This window comes from Vombatus ursinus, unplaced genomic scaffold, assembly GCF_900497805.2.
Source record: "Vombatus ursinus unplaced genomic scaffold, bare-nosed wombat genome assembly UNPS02005286.1, whole genome shotgun sequence".
Lineage (NCBI taxonomy): Eukaryota > Metazoa > Chordata > Mammalia > Diprotodontia > Vombatidae > Vombatus > Vombatus ursinus.
Window position 1 is genome coordinate 6,971,766 of NW_020945064.1, and position 22,729 is coordinate 6,994,494.

At 42.8% G+C, this 22,729-nt stretch overlaps 1 protein-coding gene across 7 annotated transcripts in view; it reads right to left on the minus strand.

Moving 5' to 3' along the window:
- Nucleotides 1-14,388: 14,388 nt before the first annotated feature.
- Nucleotides 14,389-22,729, minus strand: part of ZC3H18 (zinc finger CCCH-type containing 18) — an 84,648-nt gene continuing 76,307 nt past the window's right edge. For all 7 annotated transcript variants that reach the window (XM_027846792.1, XM_027846778.1, XM_027846783.1 and 4 more), the window contains 3 exons: nt 21,043-21,139; nt 16,900-16,996; nt 14,389-15,362 (listed from right to left, as the gene is read on the minus strand). In XM_027846792.1, the coding sequence (XP_027702593.1) occupies nt 15,158-15,362; nt 16,900-16,996; nt 21,043-21,139 (399 nt within the window). In that variant the 3' untranslated portion in view covers nt 14,389-15,157. The remainder of the gene's footprint in view (nt 15,363-16,899; nt 16,997-21,042; nt 21,140-22,729) is intronic.

The window sequence follows — 22,729 nt, forward strand, 5'->3', positions numbered from 1 at the left end:
AAGTAAAGGAATCAAATAGTGTTAGATAAGACAGGAGGATGATTCCAAATTGCCACAGAGCTGTCATGAGACCAGTCCAAGAGCCAGGCCTCCTGACTCCCAGGCCAGTGTTGAATTGAACTGAAAAGGCAACTTGATGCCTGGAGGAGGAAGATTAGGAACCCACCCCTCCCCCAGTTCCCTCCTCCCTAATCTTTTCCACTAATTGACTCATTAATTCTACCATTAAAATTCTATCCTACTACTGGTTATCAGTATCTTACATTCAGGAGCAAACATAAAAACCTGTTTGAATAGCTTCTTGGTCTATTAAAAACTAAAATCAGGTGTAGGAAAAAAATCCTGTTTAGATTCTCAGCACAGCCTGATCCCCTTCCTAGCTCTTCCGTCTTCTTATGCCCCACCCCCTTCCAGTCTTTCATCCAGCGACAATGGCCTCTTTGCTGTTCCTTGAACTCAACCATTCAACTGTCCCAGGTGGTTCCATGCCTGAAAAAATCCTTTCCCTCCTCACTCTGGCTCTGGACTTCCCTGGCTTCCTTCAACTCTTCCTTCAACTCACTCAGCCTATTCCAGTCATCCTTGGTCGATCTTCCATTCCATCACCTTCCACTTGCGAGTGAGCTGTTAAACCCTGTTTGAACCTCCCTGTGAATGAAAGCTCCCAGGGCAGCATTTGATAAAGGTAAGAGGGGAGACAGAATCCAGATCCTGAAAGTGGGAAGGAAGAGAAATGGTCCCATCATGATAGAAAAAAATGAAGAATGGTGTAATGGGTGGACATCTAGTGATTTAAAAGGCACAGGGAAGACCCTCCCTCCCCAAATATACTTTTCCCCCTGCACCCAGGCCAGGATTAAGGTACTGCCAGCTCTGTTCACCCTCTTTAAAAAGGCAAATGGGTTAAGCTGTTAATCAATCCATCACAAGGCTCATAGCATTGAGGGATTTCAGAGCTCAGAAGAACAGTATTAGGGGAAGAACAATGGATTTGGACTTAGAGGACCCGAGTTCAAATCTAGTTTTATAATTTACAATCAGTAAATCACACTGATTGGGAAGGTCATAGATCAATAATTTTACTGGGCCTTGGTTTGTTCACCTGTAAAATAAAGGTGACAAAGTGGACATGGTGCCAGGCATGAAGTCAGGAAGACCTGAATTCAAATCCAGCCTCAGACACTTACTAGCAATGTGGCCCTGGGCAAGTCACTTAACCCTGTTTGCCTCAGTTTCCTCATGTGTAAAATGAGCTGGAGAAGGATATGACAAACCACTCCAGTATCTTTGCCAAGAAACCCCAAATGGGGTCACAAAGAGTCGGTCATGACTGAACAACAACAACAAAAATGAAGGCAAAGCAGTAGAGGGAGAATTGAGATCAGGAAGACAGTAAAGGGCAAATAGGGACTAAAGAAGCAGAGAAAACATGAGGGAGAAAAGAAAGCAAGCATAAAAGAGATTTTTCTCTATTCCTCTCAAAACACATTCAGTCCTTTTGGTGCCTGGAAGCAAGGACACTGGTTGCCCCAAAAGAATCATAGAAGCAATTTGGGTTATTTTTGGTAACTAAATACTCCCCTTCCCATGCTCTCCAGCCATTAACTATCCGTTGTTAAAATGAGCTTGGATTCAAAAGTTATGAACAAATAGTTCTCAAAAAGGAGAACTGCAAACAAAGTCATATTAAAACTCATTCTGAAATACTAATAAGAGAGATGCCCATCAGAACAACTCTGAGGTCTTACTTCACACTCAGAAAATTGCGAAGGATGGCAAACAGCGGAACCATTCAGTGTTGAAGGTGCTGCAGAAAGACAGATCTACTGATCATACTGTTAGTGGCACTGGGAATTGAGCCAACCATTCTGGAATAATAATGTATTTTTTATTATATTATTTTTTTATTTTTGGTGAGGCAATAGGGGTTAAGTGACTTGCCCAGAGTCACACAGTTAGTAAGTTTCAAATGTCTGAGGCTGCATTTGAACTCAGGTCCTTCTGACTCAGAGTTCTATCCACTGCACCACCTAGCTGCCCCAATAATATTGTCTTTTAAAAGTGAAAAGATAATACAACCTTTGACCCAGAGATCTCACTTCTGGGCATTTAATCACAGGAAATCAAAGACAGAAAGTGCCACTTGCAACAAAATATTCAGAGCAGTGCTTTTTGTATTAGCTAAGAACTGGAAACAAAATAGATGTCCATTGATTGGGGAATGGCTTAATACATCAGGGTACATGAACATAATGGGGTATCGTTGAGTTTTAAGAAGCAACAGGGGCAGCTAGGTGGTGCAATGCATAAAGTGCTGGGTCTGGAGTCAGGAAGACCTAAGTTCAAATCCAGCCTCAGATACTCACTAGTTGTGTGACCCTGGGCAAGTCACTTAACCTCTATTTGCCTTAATTCTTTGGAGAAGGAAATGGCAAAACCACTCCAGTATCTTTGCCAAGAAAACCCCAAATAGAGTCACAAAGAGTTGGACACAACTGAAATGCTTGAATAACAACAACAGACATAAGCGAGATTGTAAACACAATCTATGCAATGACTCCAGTTATGTAAATGGAAGGAACAAAAAAGCAAACTTGAATGTGAGATAATTGTAATTACCAAGAAGCCTGGCCCTGGAGAAGAGCTTTTCTCCTTTCTTTCAAAGATGGGGACATATGGGCATAGACTATTGCAACTCAATTTGTTGGTTGGTTTTGTTGAACTGCTGCTTAAAAAAAAATTCTTATTACAAGGAGGTGGTCTCCTGGGTAGAGGAACAGAGAGGGCTGTTTTTAGAAGAGGTGATGTAAGAAAAGCTGTGAATGAAAAATTCAAAATGGGGCAGGTAGGTGACACAGTGGATAGAGCACCGGTCCTGGAGTTAGGAGAACTTGAGTTCAAATCCAATCTCAGACCAGACACTTGACACTTACCAGCTGTGTGACCCTGAGCAAGTCACTTAACCCCAATTGCCTCACCCCCCCAAAAAAATCAAAATAAAATAAACTCAAGTAATCTTTCGGGAACTTAGTTTGCCTGGGACTCATCTGTAAAATGAAGGAGAGCTGGTATCCTGAGGCTTAAGATCATGAAGAGAGTGATAGGAGTATAGGGAAAGAATAAAGGAGAAAATGGAAGAAAAAAGGAGAAAAAATAAAGGAAAGAAAAAGATGAGGGGAAAAACAAAAAGTAGAGAAGTCAAGTATTAAGTATATTTCTCCCTCCCAAAGCTATTTCAGCCCTGTGGTGCTTCAAAGAACTCATCTCTGTGCCTCAGTTTCCTCATCTATCAAATGGGAATACTCATTTCTGTCCTGCCTACATCACAGGTGTCTTGTTAGGATAAAAAGAAAACATCAAAATGAAAGCATTTTATAGATGGTAAAGTATACAACTGTAAGAGATTATTCTTATTTATTTATTTTGTCTTTCCTGTGTTTTTATGATTTTCAAGTTCTCCTAGGATAGAGTAAAAGGAGCATAAAATATTAGAACTGGCTCCCTTTAGTCAGATCCAACCTCCCTCCAGCCCAGGGTTCTGGCTTTCCCATGGACAGTAACTGGCTGGGGACAGATTGCCCCCAGAAAATACAACTCTGAAATTATGATCTACTTTTGTTTCTTACAAGTGCCATTAATGATTTCATTCATTCATGGTGATTGGAGCATTATAAATAACAGCCATGAAAGAAATATTAAAATGAAGTAACAACAATGTTTAAAAATCATAATAAACCATCAACTCCAAACTACTTTTGATTTTTTAAAGTGAATTTTAACTTTAACAAAATAAAGACAAGAAAAAACTTGTTTGTTACAAGCTCCTTTCCAGAGCGCTTTTTCTTCTGTGTATTTTTTTGGGGGGGGGGGGGGGGTTTAAATTTTTTTTTTTACATAGTTGTCTTGGGTATAGAAGTCTTAGTCACTTTTTTCCATCTTGCTTTCCAGAATTGTTGGCCCAAATGGCTGCTTTGATTCTTCCATCCTTGTGCTGCATTCTTTCATATAAATATTTCCACATTTCTTTGTATTCTTCATAGTTTTCATTTCTTAGAGTGCAATAATATTCCATTATGTTCATATACTGCAATTTTGTCCATCTATTTCCCATGTGTTGCACATGCCATTATTTTATCTAAACTTTCTATGGTCTGCTGTGGTTGTTGTTTTAGCTAGATTGGACTAATAGCTAACCTTTACATGGTGTTTTAAGATTTGCAAAGCATTTTACAAGCAGTATCTCATTTGATCCTTACATTAACCCTGGGAGATAGGTGCTTATTGTCTCCATTTTACAAACAAGGAAACTGAGGCAGACAGACATTAAAGTGACTTGCCCAAGGTCACATAGCTAGGAAATGTTTGAGGCCAGATTTGAACTCAGGTCCTCCAGATTCCAGGCCCAATGCTCTATCCACTGTGCCATCTACCTGCCTCATAGTTGATTAGACTGGAAAAATTTTGGACTAGTTGATTTCTAAGGTTCTTTAAAGCTCTGAAACTCGATGAGCTTTAATAGTTTCAGTTTATAGCAAGTTCCACAAGCTTGTAACTCATGGGATGGTGTACAAGCTTTTCATTTCTACATGATAAAATTTTGGGCCAGATCTAAGATGAAACTTAATGCAAAATCTTAACACTTGGGCTCCAAAAGTCAACTTCACGGGTACAAAATTGGAGAATGTAGTTAGACAACGGTTTGTGGAAAAATGATCGCGGGCTTTTGGAGAGACCTCTATGTGTGTTGGCAGTGCAAGAAGACAGCAAAAAGAGGTGTGAGCTTAGGCTGCCTTAAGAGAAGCAGTGTCCCGAATAAGGAAATGTGATCCCCAGCCCTGATCAGACCAGATCTTGAATCTTTTGTTTTGGAGAGAGTTCAGAGGAGGGTAGCCAGGATGGTGGCAGATCTTGAAATAATGCTGTCTGAGGATCCCCCAAAAGAACTGGGGATGTTTAGCTTAAAGAGAAGATGGAGGAGGAACATGATAACTAGCCTTCAAATATTTGCAGGGCTGTCCTGGGGCAGTAGGATTCACTTTGGGAAGTGGCATGGAGGCAGATTTCGGTTGGGTGTAAGGCTTCCGACTCAGAGCTGCGCTCAGACAGACTGCCTCCAGAGGGAGGGATGGGTTTGCCATCACCAGAGGAGGTTGTAGCATAATTGGTCACATACAGGCTGAACTAGACGGATGGCCTCTCAGACCCCCTCCAGCTCTGAGGTTCTGATGCTATAAGTGGAAATGGAATGCCTGGTGATTCCAGGATTTGTAGGACAAGTCACCTCTTCTCCTTTCTCTTCCTGCTTAATCATTTCCTCTTAGATTACATCTTTGCAGAAGATCTTTCCAATGAAACCTGGGAGGTGGTCAGTGCACTTAGGGCTTCATAGCAACTAGACCCATTCCAACTGGACCTCTTTCCCTCTTTTAAGCCAATCTTGGTCTTCTGAACTCCTCCCTGGTGCACAGATTTGGACTCCACTTAGTTTTCCCAGCAGAACAAGGCTACTAGTTACTATTGACCTTACTATTGGATTCAGGAGGGACCTGCCATTTATAGGTAGGGACAGGGTAAAGGGGCCAAGATCTAGGCATGGGCAAAAGTTTTGACTAAGATCATCAAGTTTAGAGTCTTAGGTGACTTAGTCTATTTCCCCTCTCCTATTTTACAGATAAGGAAACTGAGGCTGAGAGAGAAAGACTTATCTAAAGTCACAAAAGTAAGAAACAGCAGGACCAGGGTTCAAACCCAGATATGGTGCTTTTCCTGCCTGTTGGGTATGAAATGTTCATGTTGGAAGGGACCTTGAACATGGTGTGTTAGAATATAGGATGTTAGCACTGCAGATGTTCTTAGGGATCCATCCCTCTCCTTTTATAGATGAATCAGAATGGCCACATAAGCAGCATGAAATAGATATGACATAACAAATTAGTCCTTTCCCAAACTCTTTTAAAATCATCATATTGCAAGAGATTTAATTAAAGAAAGTCAATGAGGTATGTAATCCTGGGCAAGTCACTCAACTCTGTTTGCCTCAGTTTCCTATCTGTAAAATGAGCTGGACAAGGAAATGGCAAACCATTGCACTACCTTTGCCAAGAAAACACCAAACGGTGCCATGAAGAGTCGGACATGACTGAAACAATTGAACAATGGGGTGTGTCTGCTTGAGACTGTAGCGCTAATCCAGCAGCACTAGTGTTGGGAACACCATTGGATTTCTAGGAGGGGCTGTTCCTAGAGCTGTTACATGAACAGGGGAATGTTTAGCGGGGTCAAAAGTCTGGGCTTCCTTTCCTTCCTTCCCCCCTGGCACTTGTACCCTGGTAAAATCAGCTCAGGGCCACATGAAGGGTGTATGTATGTGGAAACTGGGGAAAGATATTTCCATCACTTTGCCCTGAAGATGTGGCAGAGGAGGGTTTTGGCTTGGGATGTCTTTTTGTCTGTTTGTTTTTGTTGTTCTTTCTGAAGATTCTCACACAATGGCTCTCTGAGTCATTGACAGGCTGTGACAACAAGTCAGAATCATAAAAAGTTACAGCTGGATTAGCTCTTAGAGATCTAGTTCCTTCATTTTATAAACGAGGAAACAAATCCAGAAGGGAAGACTTAAGGGCCTTATCCAATGCTATCCATCTAGGAAGTGACTCTGAGTCTGGCCTTGAGCCCAGGTAATCTGATTCCAAATTCCATGTTCTCTTCCCTGCTCCATTAACATCTTTGCCCTCCTGCTAGCAAAATACAAGGTCAGAGGGATGGCCCCCACTTGTCTCAGGAATGGCTCTGATAGAGAGAAAGGAACCACAGGTTCTTGCTAGACACTATCCCACCAGACAAGTCATTAACCTCTCCATCTGCCTTTGCTAGTCTGTAAAATGGAAACAATAACATTCTTTCTGACTCACTGCACAAAAGCATCTAGGAGGTTGACTTGAGGTCACTGTCCAAAATGAACAGCTTGTTCTGCTCACTGAGAGGAGACCTCCCCTCGAGTCCTTTATTTTTCCAAGTGTAGGGAAACTGGCCAGCTAGGTGGGGCAAACGCTTCCTTGGAACTGGTGAGCTGAGGGATGTAGTTTTCCCCAAGTTCATTTCTGCAGCAACTAGGCATCAGTGACCTTTTTCTGATCCTGGTCCTTTCCGAAACAAGGCCATCGCCACCTGCCTATCCGCCCAAATGGGTATGGGCTCCAAGAGCCAGACCCAAGAAGACTGTGAGCAGTTGGGAAGAGGAAAGGTCCCTGGTTGGCTTGGATTCCTTAGAGTCTGTGACCTGGGCAGCAGAAGGGGGCAGGGGAAAAGTCAGCTCCCAGTTCTCCCAATTGCTGTCTTGGGAAAATAAGACTCCTCTTTGGGGGCTAAGGGGAGCAGGCAGGGAAGGGAAGGTGAAAGTAGAGGGGAAGAAAATGTAAGGGCTAATGGCAGAGGGTGGGGAGTAATTACAATTGCAATTTTTAGAATGCTTTACGTTTTAGAAAGGGCTTGCCTTACAACAGCCACCCTGTGGGGCAAGTTGGACAAATATTAGCTTTATTTTTACAGATGGAGAAACTGAGGTTTGAAGACAGGAAGCCTTGATGAGGTCTGGAATTCAGGTCTAGGGCCTCTAAATTGAGCACCCTGTGGGTGGGGGTGGGTGGAGACATCACGTAAGTCGGTGCGGAGAGGGGAGACCAGGGGACGTGTGACCTCAGGGCTGGGAGGGAGCCACTGTGGGGCAGCCCCGGGGCTGGGGCAAACGGCAGAAGTCCCAGGTTGGGTAAGACTGGAAAGAGCCTGAGAGCAAAGACTTGAGTCTTGCAGAGCAACCTTGCAGCCCGGGGCGGGAAATGAGTGCGGCCACTGACGCTGGGCGGCCCGGCCCTCGGAAAACCGAAGGTACTTCCTCTGACGCCCCAGATAGCAAGGCCGGGGAGCCAGGAGCCCCGCCTAGCCCACGCACGGCTGGCCCCTCCACCGTGAGGCGCAGCTACCGCTCCTTTTCCGGGACTGTCACCAGGTGGGTGGAGAGATGGATAGGTGGGGAGCCACCAAGGGAAGTAGAGAGGCAGAGACAGGAGACAGAGGAAGGAGAGAGGCGAAGAGAGAGGGAGAGACACAGAGGAAGGAAAGACAGGAAGAGAGAAAGAAGAGATAAGTGACCCCAGTACGGCACATAACACTTTACCCACGTTACAACAGCCTAGAAAGCTGGTATTTATTGTTCTCTCCTTTATGGATGAGGAAACTGAAGCTCAGGTCTAGTGTGGAAGGGGATTAATATGAAACGTCTAGAAATGTAAGTGGGAGCTAGATTGGGAGGTCAGATAATAGCTTTGCCTACCTCACTTGGAAATTGAGGATTAAATGAAAAATTTAAAGATTTAGCACTAATATTGTCCCAGTGATATGGCAGAAAAACATTTCTGAAAAATCACAACTGCAAGTGCCCCCAAATGAGGTTACAGCACATTGTGAAAGATGCAACATCAAAAGAAAAGGTCTCATATGTACAGATATTTGTAACAGTGCTTGTAACAAGAAATTGGAAACAGTAGGTGCTCACTGATTGGGAAATGGCCGAACACACTGTAGCTAATGTAATGGAATAGTATTGGTTCTAAAGAAATGATGAATACAAAGAATCTGGGAAACCTGGGCAAACTTCTATGAACTGATTTGGATGAAGTAAATAGACTTAAGAGAACAATTTACGTGACCACAGTCATTTAGGAAAATACTAAAACCAGATCCAGGCAATGGCCAATTTTGATCTCCATGAAATTTCTCGCTTGTCTTTTCTCTAATCACACAACGAAAGCTCTGTCCAGTAAGCTGAGTCCCTATGGACTCTTTGGTTCTAATGAAATACTAAATATTCACATTTTGATTGTGGAGGGCAATGGTCCTCTGGCGATCCTCACTGCTACTCCCCACTATCTCACTTCTCCATGGCATTCCATCTCTGATAGATCAGGTCCAAATTCCTTCCCTTTGAATGGAATCCAAGGAAAGCCTGGGGCTCTTTCTATGAGAACACAGTATTTCTCAACCCTGTTCTCCCCTGGGTAGTCCTTGAAAGGTTTGTCTCCTTCTACTGTCACCATCCTTAATGCACACAGAAATTTCATGCCAAGCTACCGCCCAGTAATTGCTGAATCACCTTACCTAAGCATCCTAAGATGCTGTCTCCACACTAAAGCCCTAGGTCAATGACTTCGAAGAGTTCTGGAGGCGACAACATCCAGGATCACTGTTTCTACAATGTTCCTTTTCTTTCTGTCTTAGGTCTTATGGAAATGTATGCATTCCGCAAAAAAAAAAAGAGGGGGGAAATTAAAATGGATTTGCTGAGAATTTCTTGATAATTTCATAATATACCTTGAGATAACTGGATGACCCTTTAGGGTCACCATTTATTCCTTGAACAACCATTTATTAAGTGCCTGTGCAAAGCTTTGTGCTTGATTCTGGAGAAGATATGATTAATTAAGATATTAATTGTCCTCAGAGAGCTTACAATTTAGTTGGAGGAAGAGGAGACACAACACCCACAACTGTATAGAATGATAACAAAGGAGCCAACAGGGTGAGGGCCATTCATTGCTTTGGGTGCAGTTATCATGTCCACAGATGGTGCTCACAGAGCTACCTTTGGGTCCCCAAGGTTCCATACCATGACATACCTGGTCTACAAAATCCTTTGAAGCTGCTCAATCTCTGTTCCCTACCTGTCACCACACTCTAGCATCTGCATCCAATATCCTCTTTTAGTGGGCAACAAGAAGAGACCTCAGAGAAACCTTTGATCCATTTCTACCCTTTATTCTGTCCATCTACTCTGCTGCCTGTCCTATCTTCTAGAATACTCCCTTAACACATTCACCCACATGAATAATTGTAGTTACATTTGTAATACATTATCTCATTAATGGGCAAATATCTATTATTATTTGACAGATGAGGAAACTGAGTCTGTGAGCAATTAAATAAGATAAATAAATAAGCCCAATATTTATATAATGCTTTCAGGTTTTCAAAGATTTTCACACCTGGCTCTTTCCTGCCTCCTTGTAGGTTCTGGCAGGTCCTGGGCAGTTTTTCTTCCTTCCTTCCTTTCTTTCTTTTTGTTCTGAGCAAGTCCAAATTAGTAGGGTCAAATATTTAGAACTGGGGACCTTAATCCAGAACTTAGCACAGTGCTTGGCACACAGCAGGTACTTAATAAATGCTTATTAACTGACCTTAGCTATCTAGTCCAATCTTCTTCCCCAACCCTATTTTACAGAAGAGATAATTGGGGTCTGGAGAAATGAGGTGACTTGCTCAGTCACACAAGTAGTGAGTCAGCAGTGCCAGGATTTAAACCCAGGTTCCACAGTTCAGATCCTGTGCTCCTTTCATCGTGGCCTCTCTGAGATTCTTCCTCACTAAGTCTTCTCTCTCCTTCCCTGATGGGTTTAACCCCTCCGGACTGCCGCTAGCACCCTAAACCAGAGTTTGAGTTCCAGCCGAGCCACTTAACCGCAGTGATGTGTGACCTTGGGCGAATCACTGGCCCTCAGGATCCTCATCTATAAAACTCTGGGGTTCCTTACAACTCTATTCACTGTTCTGTGATTCTCCTTTCTAACGCAGGGTACAAAGCAGCTCCTGAAATCCTATCTCCCACAAAGCATTCCTGGGTTAAGATAAGGGGAGGTGGAATGTCATCCCTTTGTTAAAAACAGATAATATATTTTTACCATTTACTTAGGAACATGCTCAATCCTCTTATTCTATATTCTCTGCATGCCCTTCCACATTAATAACTTACATTTATGTGATTTAGTGTTTAAAAAAAACTTTTTTAATGTATCAATTGCCTTAATACTTCCCTGTGACATAGGCAGTTTTGGGTGTCATGATCACCCCCATTTTACAATGGGGAGACCAAATACAGCTCAGAGTAGCTGTTTTGTCCAGAGTCAGATCAGAGGCAGGACCAGAACTTGGGTCTTTCTGACCTTAAGGTCAGTTTTCTTGCCGCTGTACATTTTGTTTTGGACTGCAAAATAGCAAGGACTGTTTGCAGATTGTGAAAGGGCTCTATTATTGGAGCAAGTGCAACCACATACTTTGTGGCAAGGATTATAGGCAATCCTCAAAAGGCCAGGGTTGGTACTTTCTGTTGAAAACATTTCTTTTGAGTGACTTCAAAGAGCCATCATTCATCTGTAAACAATGAAGGGGGTTGGATTAGATGAGCTTTAAGGTACTTTGCAACTCTAAATCTGTTCACAATCCTCCCCAACACAGAGCTTGGATAGCTAGCCTCTGGTGACTCATGGTCAACAGTATTGTGGGGGGACGTGGGATTGAGGCAGAGCCTGTACTGGGAACCAGGCAGCATGGGTGCTAGCCTCAGCTCTACCACTACCTCTCTGAAGCTGCTTGGAAAGTAAATTCCCCTCATCTGTATAATGAGGGTGTTGGGCCAACTGAGTTCTAAGGTTCTGAGCTCGGCATTCTAAGTATCTGATTCCACGTTCAGATGATCAGGAAGGTTTGTTTTGGTTCTAAGATGCTAGGATTCTATTTTGTAAGCATTTCTGCCCTCATTTTAACAGAAGAAAGCAACCATTCTCTGTGGCTGTCTACAATTAAACAATCAGGACATATTTCTTTTCCCAAGGTAAAGAGGGTTATTATTGTAGCTTGGGTTTCGAAAGAGAAGACCTGGGCTCAAGTCCCAATGATTATAGGCAGAATTCCTCCATCAATAAAAGAATAAATATACTTGCACTACAGAGTTGCTAGATCAGACGAGATTAGAAACGAAAATGTTAATTCTTATTAAATGTCCTGTCCAAAACTCCTTTGGTAGTTCCACACTATCAAATATGTGGAAATATCACCCATAATTTCAGAGGTCATCTGGTCTGACCTACACCTGAAAGTTTCTTCTACTACTTATTTAACTTGTTTGAAGACCTTTGGTGACAAAGAACCTTCTACCTTTGGCCAAGTTAACCATTCTATTTTTGGACAGTTCTAATTTTTAGGAAGTTTTCCCTTCTATTAAGCCTAAATTTCTCCCTTTGCAATTTCCACCCTAAAAGCTTATTCACAGAATAAGCATAATAATGTCTAGTTGAAGAGAACTCAGTGCCTGCCTTAAAAGCTGTGTCCACACAAAGGCCTCTGAATTGACTCGGTTTACCAACAAAGTGAACAGAAAGGAGCCACTAGTATTTTAGACAGTTCGTTTTTCCCCACATTGGATTGATTATATTTCAAGCCCAGCTCACCGGAAGAGAAAAAAACAACTGTATATTTATTAATACTTAAGCTCTAGGGCTGCTAGATGACCTATTTAGGTAGTATCCAAAGCACAAGCCATTTAAAATAAGGTAAGCTATTCTCATTAGATACAGTGAAAGGGAGCATTCTAAGCTGAGATCAGTAAAGTTCTCTGGAGCAAGTATTCTTTCTACTGGAGGGAGAATTCAGGGAGGCATCATGTGAGAGACACATTCCCAAGTATTGCAAAGTGGTTTTATCAATATATTTCTGGCTCTTGGAAAGGATTCCATGAAAGTAGGAACACAGGTTGGTCTAATGGACCAAACTTTTTAAGACATTCCATTCATAACACACTTAGGAAATCAGCAGTAATTCCTTATTTTTTCCTCCACCATCAGAACATTTATTTAATTGTGCAATGGAAAGAGCCTTGATCTGGGAATCTAGGGACAGATTTGGCCCTTCCATCATCTCACAGTATGGCTTCTTCATTCTAAGACTGAGTTTCCTCACAAGAAAAGCAGTACTAGTTTAAGTAGGTGGTCTCCAGGGTCCCTTCCTTTGATGACAAAGCAGGATATTAGGATTCAATCCTGTGGAACTAAAGAACATTCACAAACTACCCAAGATGGCAGAAGCTTTAGTTTGGTTCTTGTGAACTCACATTTCATCTGGCGAAAAATGTTTCTCCTCTTCCAAACACAAGTCCAGCGTTGGTTTGGCAGTAAGCTGAATAAACTTTCAAGTATCCAAACACAGTTAGGATTCGGCGACTTACAAAATCTGCTTTGGATTGTACTAATTAATCTTATCCTCGTCATCCTAGGCAGTATACTATGGCAGGAAACCTGGGTTCAAATCCCAGCTCTGACGCTTATTAGGTGTGTGACCATAAGCAAGTAATTTAACATCTCGGAGCTTATTTCCTTATCTGTTAAATTATGAAAATAATACTTGTATTATTACCTACCTCATAGATACTTGTTACCTCATAGGTACTCATAGGGTTATGCAAGCTTTAAAGGACTATATAAAATTTGAGTTACCTAATTGGATAATAAGGACAAAAATTAGAAAATATAATCAACTTGATACACACCAATATAAACATAGGAAAAGCAAACCAATTCCCAACTTTCATGTTTAATATTCTAATGATCTCATCTTGACTTCAGGGCTGTGCAAGAGAACTCAGAAAGGGAGAAACAGGAAAATAGGCCATTAGGCTGTTGTCCCTTTGGTGACACGTCTTCTGGGGAACTGTGCTTATTGGGCAAATTAGCCAAATATTACAGTTTCATTGATGTCTTAATACTACACATCTTTCCCTTTAGAGCCTGGCAAATAACTGTTCTGTGCTCAGTATCCTTTTTTTTGAAGGTGAGCTTGGATAAGAGTTGACCTTGAGCAAACTGAGGTCGCTCAACAGAGCCAAGAGAGCACATTTAGTTCTTGGTTTAAGGCACTTCCATGTCGATGCCAGCATAGCTTCAGCAGATTAATTTCCTTCCATGGCCCCTAGGTTACTCACACGTGGCATGTAGAAACAGAAGTCTTCTCTCCTGACCTACAACCAGGAATCTGTAGGCAAGTACAGTGTAATTGGCCCTGAAGGGGCACCAACAGTTTGCCATATCCCAGTGATTCTCCAGATGAGACCTCCTCGGCTCTCTCTTTACAGGCCAACAGAAAAATGCCGTGTGACGGCTCCCTCTGCAGAATTCAGTCAATTTCGACTTTACCAAGAGTCACAAGTATGCCAAGTCAGGGAATAAGGTAAGAGACACTGCTCTCAAGGGAACCTGCAGAGATGGGAGTTTGGACTGTGTTACCCAGCAGTCCGGCGACCCTGGTTTGAGTTCAGAATCTGTACAGTGAGGCTTTGATGCATAGCTCCAGTCTCACCGTACCTCATCCATATTTTCATCAAGAGGACAGACCTGGAAGAGAAGCGCTCTGTAAGCTCAAGCTACTGTTAAACTAGGACAAACGGAGCCTATGACTTCTATTCCTTAAATCGTCAATTTGCTGGTTGCGTGGGTGAGGAAATCCAAAAGTAGGAGTGGGAAATGGGAGAATAACTCCAAAACACGCAGGCACGTCTAAAAGGGCAGGGAGAACGGTTTATCAAAATATTTTATTTTAGGAGACCCCCTCAAAAAAAGACCCTCCTCATTAGACAGACGCCCCAACGATACCCTTGCTTTTTTTCTTTTTTAATCAACTAAAACAATCTGATGCTTAAAATAAAAGACAGGAAATATTTCCCAATCAGACTTTAGTCAAGAATATATATATATCTATATCTATATATATATTTTTGATCCTGGGGATGGGGCAAGGGAGGGGAAGATGCTGCCAGTAGTTCACAGAAGTATTCAGTTTTCTTATTACACAGGGAATAGAACTGCATTGCTGAAGACACAACACACAGCAAGGCTAACTAGAATACAACTCGTGGCTAGCAAAGGGGGTAGGTGGAGGAAGAGGAGAAGAAAGGAGGAGGAAAAAAGAAAAAGAGGGTATGGGGAGGAGAGAGAAAGTACCCAATGGGGCTGGAATTAGGAGTCCAGGATTTATAATTTACATTGAAAATGTTGCTGCATGTGCCTCTGCCTTGGTGCTGGCTTGGTCTGCCTCTGGGGATGCTGCTCTGGGAAGAAAGGGACTGATCCTCAATCTCGCTGGTAAGCAGCTGGGAATCAGAGTTATCTTCATTATATGGGCGGCTTCTTTTCCAGCTGAGAAACTTTTTTTTTTCTTTTATCTTTTATTAATTTTAAAAAAGAACCACAGCCAAAATAGGACATTAACTGCACAATCCAAAACGGCTGCGCTTACACTATTTATAAAAACATATAAGAGTCTACGCAGGCCAGGCCAGGAACTATACTTTCCCAGGGATTTTGGCCCGCTTCCGAGCAATGGCATCCTCCACGGCCTTCAGCTGCTTCAAGAGCTCTTCCCGTCGTGACAGGGTGCTTGACTTCCCGGACTTGGCACCAGCTGCGGCTGGGCCCCCGTCAGAGGCTTTGCCGGGCACACTGGTGACTTTGCTGGAACTCTTGGACTGTGGGGATAGCTGGCGTTTCCTGGGCAGGAAGAGAGAGAAAGGGGCTGAAGAGTGGACACGACCCACTAGCCTGGCCTGGGCAGGTCTCCTCCCTACCCTGATTCCTATGAAAGGGTGTAAAAGGTAAGAGCTGAATGGGAGGGGCCACCTTGGGGAAATGCATGAAATAATGTCTGAAAAACTAAAGGATCAGAAGCACCTGTGATGCCAAGAGTGCTAGGTGTTGGGGCAGGATTCTCAATCCTCTCACTGCTCTCACGGTAACCTTGCACACCCAAAGGACTGAATCAACCAACTCCTCACCAGTCCCTTCCTTTAGGTCACAGCTAGAATGGCAAGGCTAGGAAAGGAGTGAACTCTGCTGTGAGTCCTGACAGGACTGCAGCAATGTAAGGCCCTGCAGGTGAGGGCCACAAACACTATTTAATCAGAGCTGGCCGTCTCTGGTGAGGTCCAATCTGAACTTTCCATTCATTACCTTCTGTCCTGAAAAGACTTGATTCTAAAATGTTAAATGTCATTATTTCCACTGAAAACTAAGTTGGGAACCCCACCCCCCCATACAGGTTCTAGCTTCTCCAGGTCGGCTGGGGAAGGGGCAGGAAGCTCTTCTGATGGAAGTTAACAAGGAAGGCAGAGGGCTCTCTGTGTCTGTGTTTCTTTGTCTGTCTAGCTCCCTTTGTTTCTCTCTAGGTCTTTCCTTCCATGTATGTTGGACAGTTTGAAAAACAAGTACATTTTTCAGACAGGTGAAACGATAGCTAAAGTACTAGAGCCTAATAGCTACAATGAACATCTGCTTTCTGAAAGGAAGTCAGCTGAGCCTACTGTTGACCTGCCTGCCTCCCTTTCCATAATGGAGGCAGTTTGAAAAGATTGACATTGAACTGAATTATTCAGAGCTCCATTTTACAGGTGGGGAACCTGTGGATTCTTCTGGGCTATACCTTCTTTAGGTTCCCTTTTGCTGCTTCATTTTTGTCTTGTTTTTCTCAGTGTTTGTGCACAGAGTTTGGCACGTGGCAGGTGCTCAATAAATGTTTATTGACTCATTGCCACCAGTCCTTTGGCTATTTACTGCTTACCAGCAACTTTACCAGGAGAGGAGGCAAAACTCAAGTCACTTAGTCTCTTTATTAACAGGACTGAGGACATATTTAGTTAAGCAACAAGTTAAATTTAACTAAAGTAAGATTTTTAGATTATCAGTGGATATTATTCATACTCTCCCCCTTGCCTTTTAATACAGATAATAAAGAACTCCTTGTTGGGTTTATGCTAGGGAGCACAAGCTCAGGCTGGCAAGGCTTTGGGATGGACTGGCTTCTGACTGAAGACTGTCTGGGGGAATCTGTTAAGGCACACAGAGGTTATCATCTATGCCAGCGGGAGAAGCATCCCTGAGGGACTGAAGCATTCTTAAGCCAGGAATCCTTACTGCTTAGCCAAGGCTCCTTTGCTCTTCTATGAACCCATAACAGGTAAGGTTCTGGCTTCTCTTACAGTAATGGAGCCACCATATAAATCTGCTGGGGAAGACAGAAGGGGGCACTCACCTATCTGGTTGAGTCAGAGGTGGTTTGGGGTTCTGTCCTCTCTGGCGTTCCTGTTTGGGAGAAGAGATTCTCCCACCTGGTTTCCTATCACGAGAACCTGACATACAAAGTGAAAAGGAGTTAATTTGGAGTTGTCAATGGCATGTGAAGTTTAGCTTACTTCTAAGGAAAAGCCATAATTATGCCCCAGGCCATTTTACTTTCCTTAAGAAAAATGGCTCCTGGGGCAGCTAGGTGCAGACTATGGTGCGAGACTATGATCTAGTCATACCAGCCTACTTGCTGCTACTTGCACACACATACTGCTTCGCCCCCATTTGTCAACTTTTGCACTGGCTGTCCTGCATGTCTGGAAGGCACTCCCTATCGCCACCTCTTAGAGTCCCTGTTTTCCTTTGAGATGCAGCTTAAATGAAGTCTTGTACAAGAGGCCTCTCCTGATCCCTGTGCCATTAGGGACCCTTCTTCCACAACTACCCTGGCGTGGTTGTGAATATATTTTACATATTGTTGTTGTTTTCCTTGGTTCTCCAAGAGGACCAATGACATCGGGAAGGTGATGTCTTGACTTGCAAGTGAACTGGATTTAAGTGAGGGAGGGCTGTGCAAAGTCACCAGCCTCACTCCCTCCTCTAGAGCCATCTGGGTCCGCTGGCGAGATACAGCTCAGGACTAGAGATGGTCCCGAGTTCTAAGTATACTTCCTCATTAGAATGTAAGTTCCCTGAAGGTAGAAACTGCTTCACTTTTGTCTTTGTATCTCCACTGCTAAACACAGTGCTTGACATAAACTTTCTTTTGTCAATGTCCCCTAAGCTATTCCTTCACTATTCTTATTTCTTCTCTCTCAGGAGAGGACCCTGGGATCTTTACAGTGAGTTTCCTACTCTCGCCCTTCTCAAAATTCATCAGCCTCCTCCTTTAGACTCTTCCCCTGCTCTCATCTTCTGAGGAAGATGTCAAAGCTAACCCCTCTACTTGTGCTCTTCATCTGATCTGCCACTGTCTTCTCGGACAACTCAACCCCTCTGAACTTCCTTGTTCATCTTCAGCCTCTTCATTCCTACTGCCTACAAACACATCCCATTTCGCCCACTCTTACAAACAAAAACCCCATCACTTGACCCTGCCACCTCAAGTTATTCTTCTATTCTACAGGGCACTGCAGTGGAAAGAACACTAGATCTGATTTCAGGCAAATCACTTTCATCACTTCCCCTATCTGGGCTTCAGTTTAATTTTCTATTAAATAAGGGAGCTGAACTCAATGAATTCTAAGGTCTCTCACTGCTCTAAATCTATGATCTTATTGCTTTAATAGTCAAAGTCTTAGGAAAGTTATTTGTGCTCAATTTTGTTTCCTTGTCTCCCACTTTAGCTTCTGACACCGCCACTCAACTAAAACTTCTCTGTCCAAGATGACCAATAATCTGTCAGTCGCCATTACCTCTTCTTAGTCTGTATCTTACATGAGCTCTCTGGAATTTCTGATGCTGTCGACCACCCCTTTCTTCCTGGACACTCTTACTCTGTGACACCGCTATTAGTTTTTCTATCTTTCTGAACATTCCTTAGTCTAATTTGCTAGATCTTCCATCCCTGCCACCTAAACATAGATGTCTGCCAAGGCCCTCCTCTGGGATTCTCTTGATACATTCTCTCTAGGTAATCTCATTTTTTTTCTATGAATCTATGATCTATTAGATCAAGGGTTAATGTGATAGAAGCAACAAGCTCTTAGAGAAGACAGGAGAGTGCAGAAGAAGGAATCAAGGGCACAAGTAAAGAGATCAGCACTGGAAAGAAGTACCTCTTCTTTCTCAGAGATGGGAACAAAAGCAAAAGGAGCTTTTAAAGTATGAGATGAAGGGACAGCTAGGTGGCGCAGAGGATAGAGCACTGGCCCTGAAATCAGGAGGACCTGAGTTCAAATCTGGCTTCAAACCAAACACTTGACACTTACTAGCTATGTGACCCTGGGCAAGTCACTTAACCCCAAGTGCCTAAATAAATAAATAAATAAATAAAAGAAAAAGAAATAAGTATGAGATGAGAAGAGTATTCTCACAGTGGACAATCTCGATTTCCCCAGAAAAGCACACGCTCTGCAGTGGAAGACAGGAAGGAAGTGGTAGCTTAAGGAGAGAAGATGGGATTTACAATAGCCACGATGGGGAGTACAAGACAGTGAATCAACCAAAGGAGAATGAAAAGATGACAGCAGTGAGGGCCCACCTGAGATTACGTAACAAATTTGTGGTAGACCCAGGTTGGCAAAGTTGTGCGACTTTCCAGTGGTGCTTGGTAGTACATAGTAAGACTGAGGAGATAAATAAATGGTGGAAGTAATGGCTGGAATTTGGTAAGGTGTGAATGGCAAGAGGCAAGGGGGCAACTGATTTGAGAAGGGGTAGAGAGGGATGGGAGGAGGAAGGGGGAACAAGCATTTATTAAATTGTTCTAGACAACTATGCTAAGAACTTTACAAATAAAAGACCAAAGCAGAGGTTAAGTGACTCGTCCAAGGTCACACAGCTACGCAGCTAGATTTGAACTCAGGTATTCCTGTCTCCAGGCCCACCGTTCTAGCCATTATGCCAAGTAGATCCAGATAGGACAATACACCCAGATGGAGCGGACCTTAAAGGAGAGAAGGTTACTGACGGCAGCTAAGGGAAAGTTCAGATGGGGGCAGTGAAGAGCAAAGATATGTGTGTTCTTCTGGCTGGTCCAGTGTGTTAGGCAACATGAGAGAGGGTCCACCGAGTATTGAAGAGGGTGGCCAGGGCTGTAGTGTCTTCTGGGGGCGCCAGATTTGCCTGAGTACAAGAAGAACTCAAAATCTTATGGAAGTGAATGTTGAAAACTAAAAATAAATAATTTTTTTTTAAAAAAGGAGTGCCTAAGATGAAACAAAATTTGTTAATGACAGAATGGAGGTGCCAGAGGCTACCATAGAAGGGGAAGACAGGAGGTTTAGAATTTGCCTGAGGTACATGAAGGCGAGAGATGAAAGAGGGAAAGAGGTTTTTGTTACTGTTTCGTTGTTTTTCAGTCATGTCCAACTCTCCATGCCCCCATTTGGGGTTTTCTTGGCAAAGATAGTGGAGAGGTTTGCTATTTCCTTGTCTAGCTCATTTTACAGATGAGCAAAACTGAGATAAATAGGATTAAAGTTACTCACCCAGGGTCACACTGCTAGTAAGTATCTGAGGCCAGATTTGAACTCAGACAAATGAGTCTTCCTGACTCCATGCTTGGCACTCCCTCTACTGTGCCACCCAGCTGCCCTTCGCAAAGAATTAGTAAGCAAATAGACTTTTCCTGAGTGCCCAGTGCCAAGCACAAACCCCACACAAATGCCTGCTGATTATCTGAATAGAGAGGTGAAAGCTCTAGGACAAGGCTGCTGTTTCCTGAATTCATGCCTTTGCCCAAATGTTCCTGATATACTTAGAATCCCTCTTAGGCTCCCCAGGCTCCTGCGCTCCCTCTTTCCGGAAGTCTTTCTTGATCCTCCACTTCAGTGCTCTAGAATCATGTCTAGAGCTGTTTCTTTGCCGTGCCTTCTGCCCGCCCCCCACCTCCTCCATAGCAGGGACCATTTCTTCCTTGAGTCTTTTGACTGTGCGCTCAATGGCGAGGACAGCCCAAAGGACAAGCACTACTGGTAGCTTCATAGCAAGGGGACAGTGGAGGGAACAGTATAAAAAAAGACTTGTTGTTTAATTAGTCTTCATGCCTCTCTCTAACTGTGATCCCATGTTCACGAGCCTCATTCTGGCCAGCTATCATTGCAGCCTACTTAGGCAATCTGTTGCCCACTTTTGGTAGATGGAAGGGGAGAGACCTCAGATGTCTCCTTAAACAGTCAAGACTAAAAGAAGAGAGATTACAACAAGTCTCTGGCAATGGAAGCAGACGTGTGTAACTTAATGCAGCAGCTGTTCCAGCTGTTCTGTCCATAAATAACTCGCCTGCAGGAGTGGGAGTCAGCACATTTTTGAGCTTTGTTGTAAGCTTGGCTCTCACATTTTTGCAGAGCGATAGTGCAAAACTCAAGGTTGTGCCAAGACTAGACAGCTGGTCTCAGAAAAGAAATATTCTCTTCCACACTAACATGACAATGTGATGCTTTCTTACCTCTTTCAGGAGACAGGTTAGCTCGTTTTGCTGGAGGAGAAGTTTGTCTATCCTTGTCTGATGGTTCATATCTCTTCCTGCTTCCTTTATCAGCTGCCTAAAATGAGAAAGGAAATAAAGCCAAAGACTGCAGAGAAACTCTGGGTAAGCCTAAATTTAAAAAAAGAAGAAGACAGACAGCAGTATCAAGCCATGGAGCTACTTTCCATTCAGGGCAATGCTACCCAGAATGGCCATTGCCCATCTCCAATGGACTCACTCAATTACTGAGTCTCTGTGGGTCTTTGCTCCCCTATCTTTAAACATGTAGGAAAAGATCACAAAACATTCCCTATTTCAAGAGAGTATTATAAAGCAATTATTCTTTTGGTACTGGAACACAAAGTTATTCACTTGATCTAATTAGTAAATAATTTACCGATGCATGACAGACATGAATGGCTTTCAAAATGTAGTATAGTACTTCTGCCTGTGGATTGGATCTGTGATTTCATTGATGATGGGAGATCAAAATTAGGAAACTCGATCTACCAAACCAGATTTAGCAACTGCTTAGCAGTTTATACAAGATGTACAAATTAATTAAATTTGACAACAATAAAGCCTACAAATTTTTACATCTTTAAAAATATGTATTATGTCCTCTTTTTGCAGCAATTTCTTGTTTTAAGTGAGATGGCATTGAATTCACAAGATTTTGATGTATATGGTTTAATTCTCTACCAAAAAAACTTAACGCTTTTATCACATTGGCTATTCAGCATACTTTTGATAAATAGTTCCTTTTTCCAAGTCTAGCTTTGATTATAAGCCACAAGTTTTCATTAGGGTTTAAATAAGGTGAGTTTCTGGGGCACTGAAGCGCATTTATCTCTTTTTCTTGAATATTTGTATTAACTCTTTGTGAAGTGAAGTAGGGCAAGGTCATGTCTGACATATTCCATCTACATTTGGAGATTTCTGTAATTCAAAAAAAATTCTGCTTTTCAGAGACGATCATTCCCTCAATGGGGACAAGACTTCCAAAAACAAAGTCCCCCAAACGTGTTTTGGAGCAGATGTTTTATTGTCTGATGAGATGCCCAATCTTAACTACTCACCTGGACTTTTTTTTGGGGGGGGGGGGGGGTTAGGCAACGAGGTTAAGTGACTTGCCCAGGGTCACACAGCTAGTAAGTGTTGTTGTGTCTGAAGCCGCATCTGAACTCGGGTCCTCCTAGCTGCCCTTGGACTTTTTTTTGACAATAGTTTTGGCCCAGCCTTAAATGAAAAAGCAAGTTCCATCAGTAAAATCTACCTTTTCTCAATCCTGAGTACTCCAGTTTTTATGTTGTTTTGCCCATGACAAGAGATATTTCTTCACAGGAACAGATAGCAATTATTTGTTTTTAAATAGCCTATGCTAGACAACAGAGGAATCAGTAACAACCCTTCCATCTGCCAGGTCCCTCTGAAGGTCTCTGCCTGTTTTCAGAGGATTAATCAGGCTTCTGTGCATCAGCAGTTTCAGTTCCTGATGGTGTTTTCCATTTTCAGCCTCATTTTGCTTTGAGCTTCGGGGTGACTGATGCTGTTTCATTGTGGGCTTTAAAATCAATGAAAAGTCTGACTTCTTCAACAATTAACAGCCATTATACCGTCTCTAATAGCCACCGAAGTATGTGCTTTTATTAAAAGCTGCAACTTT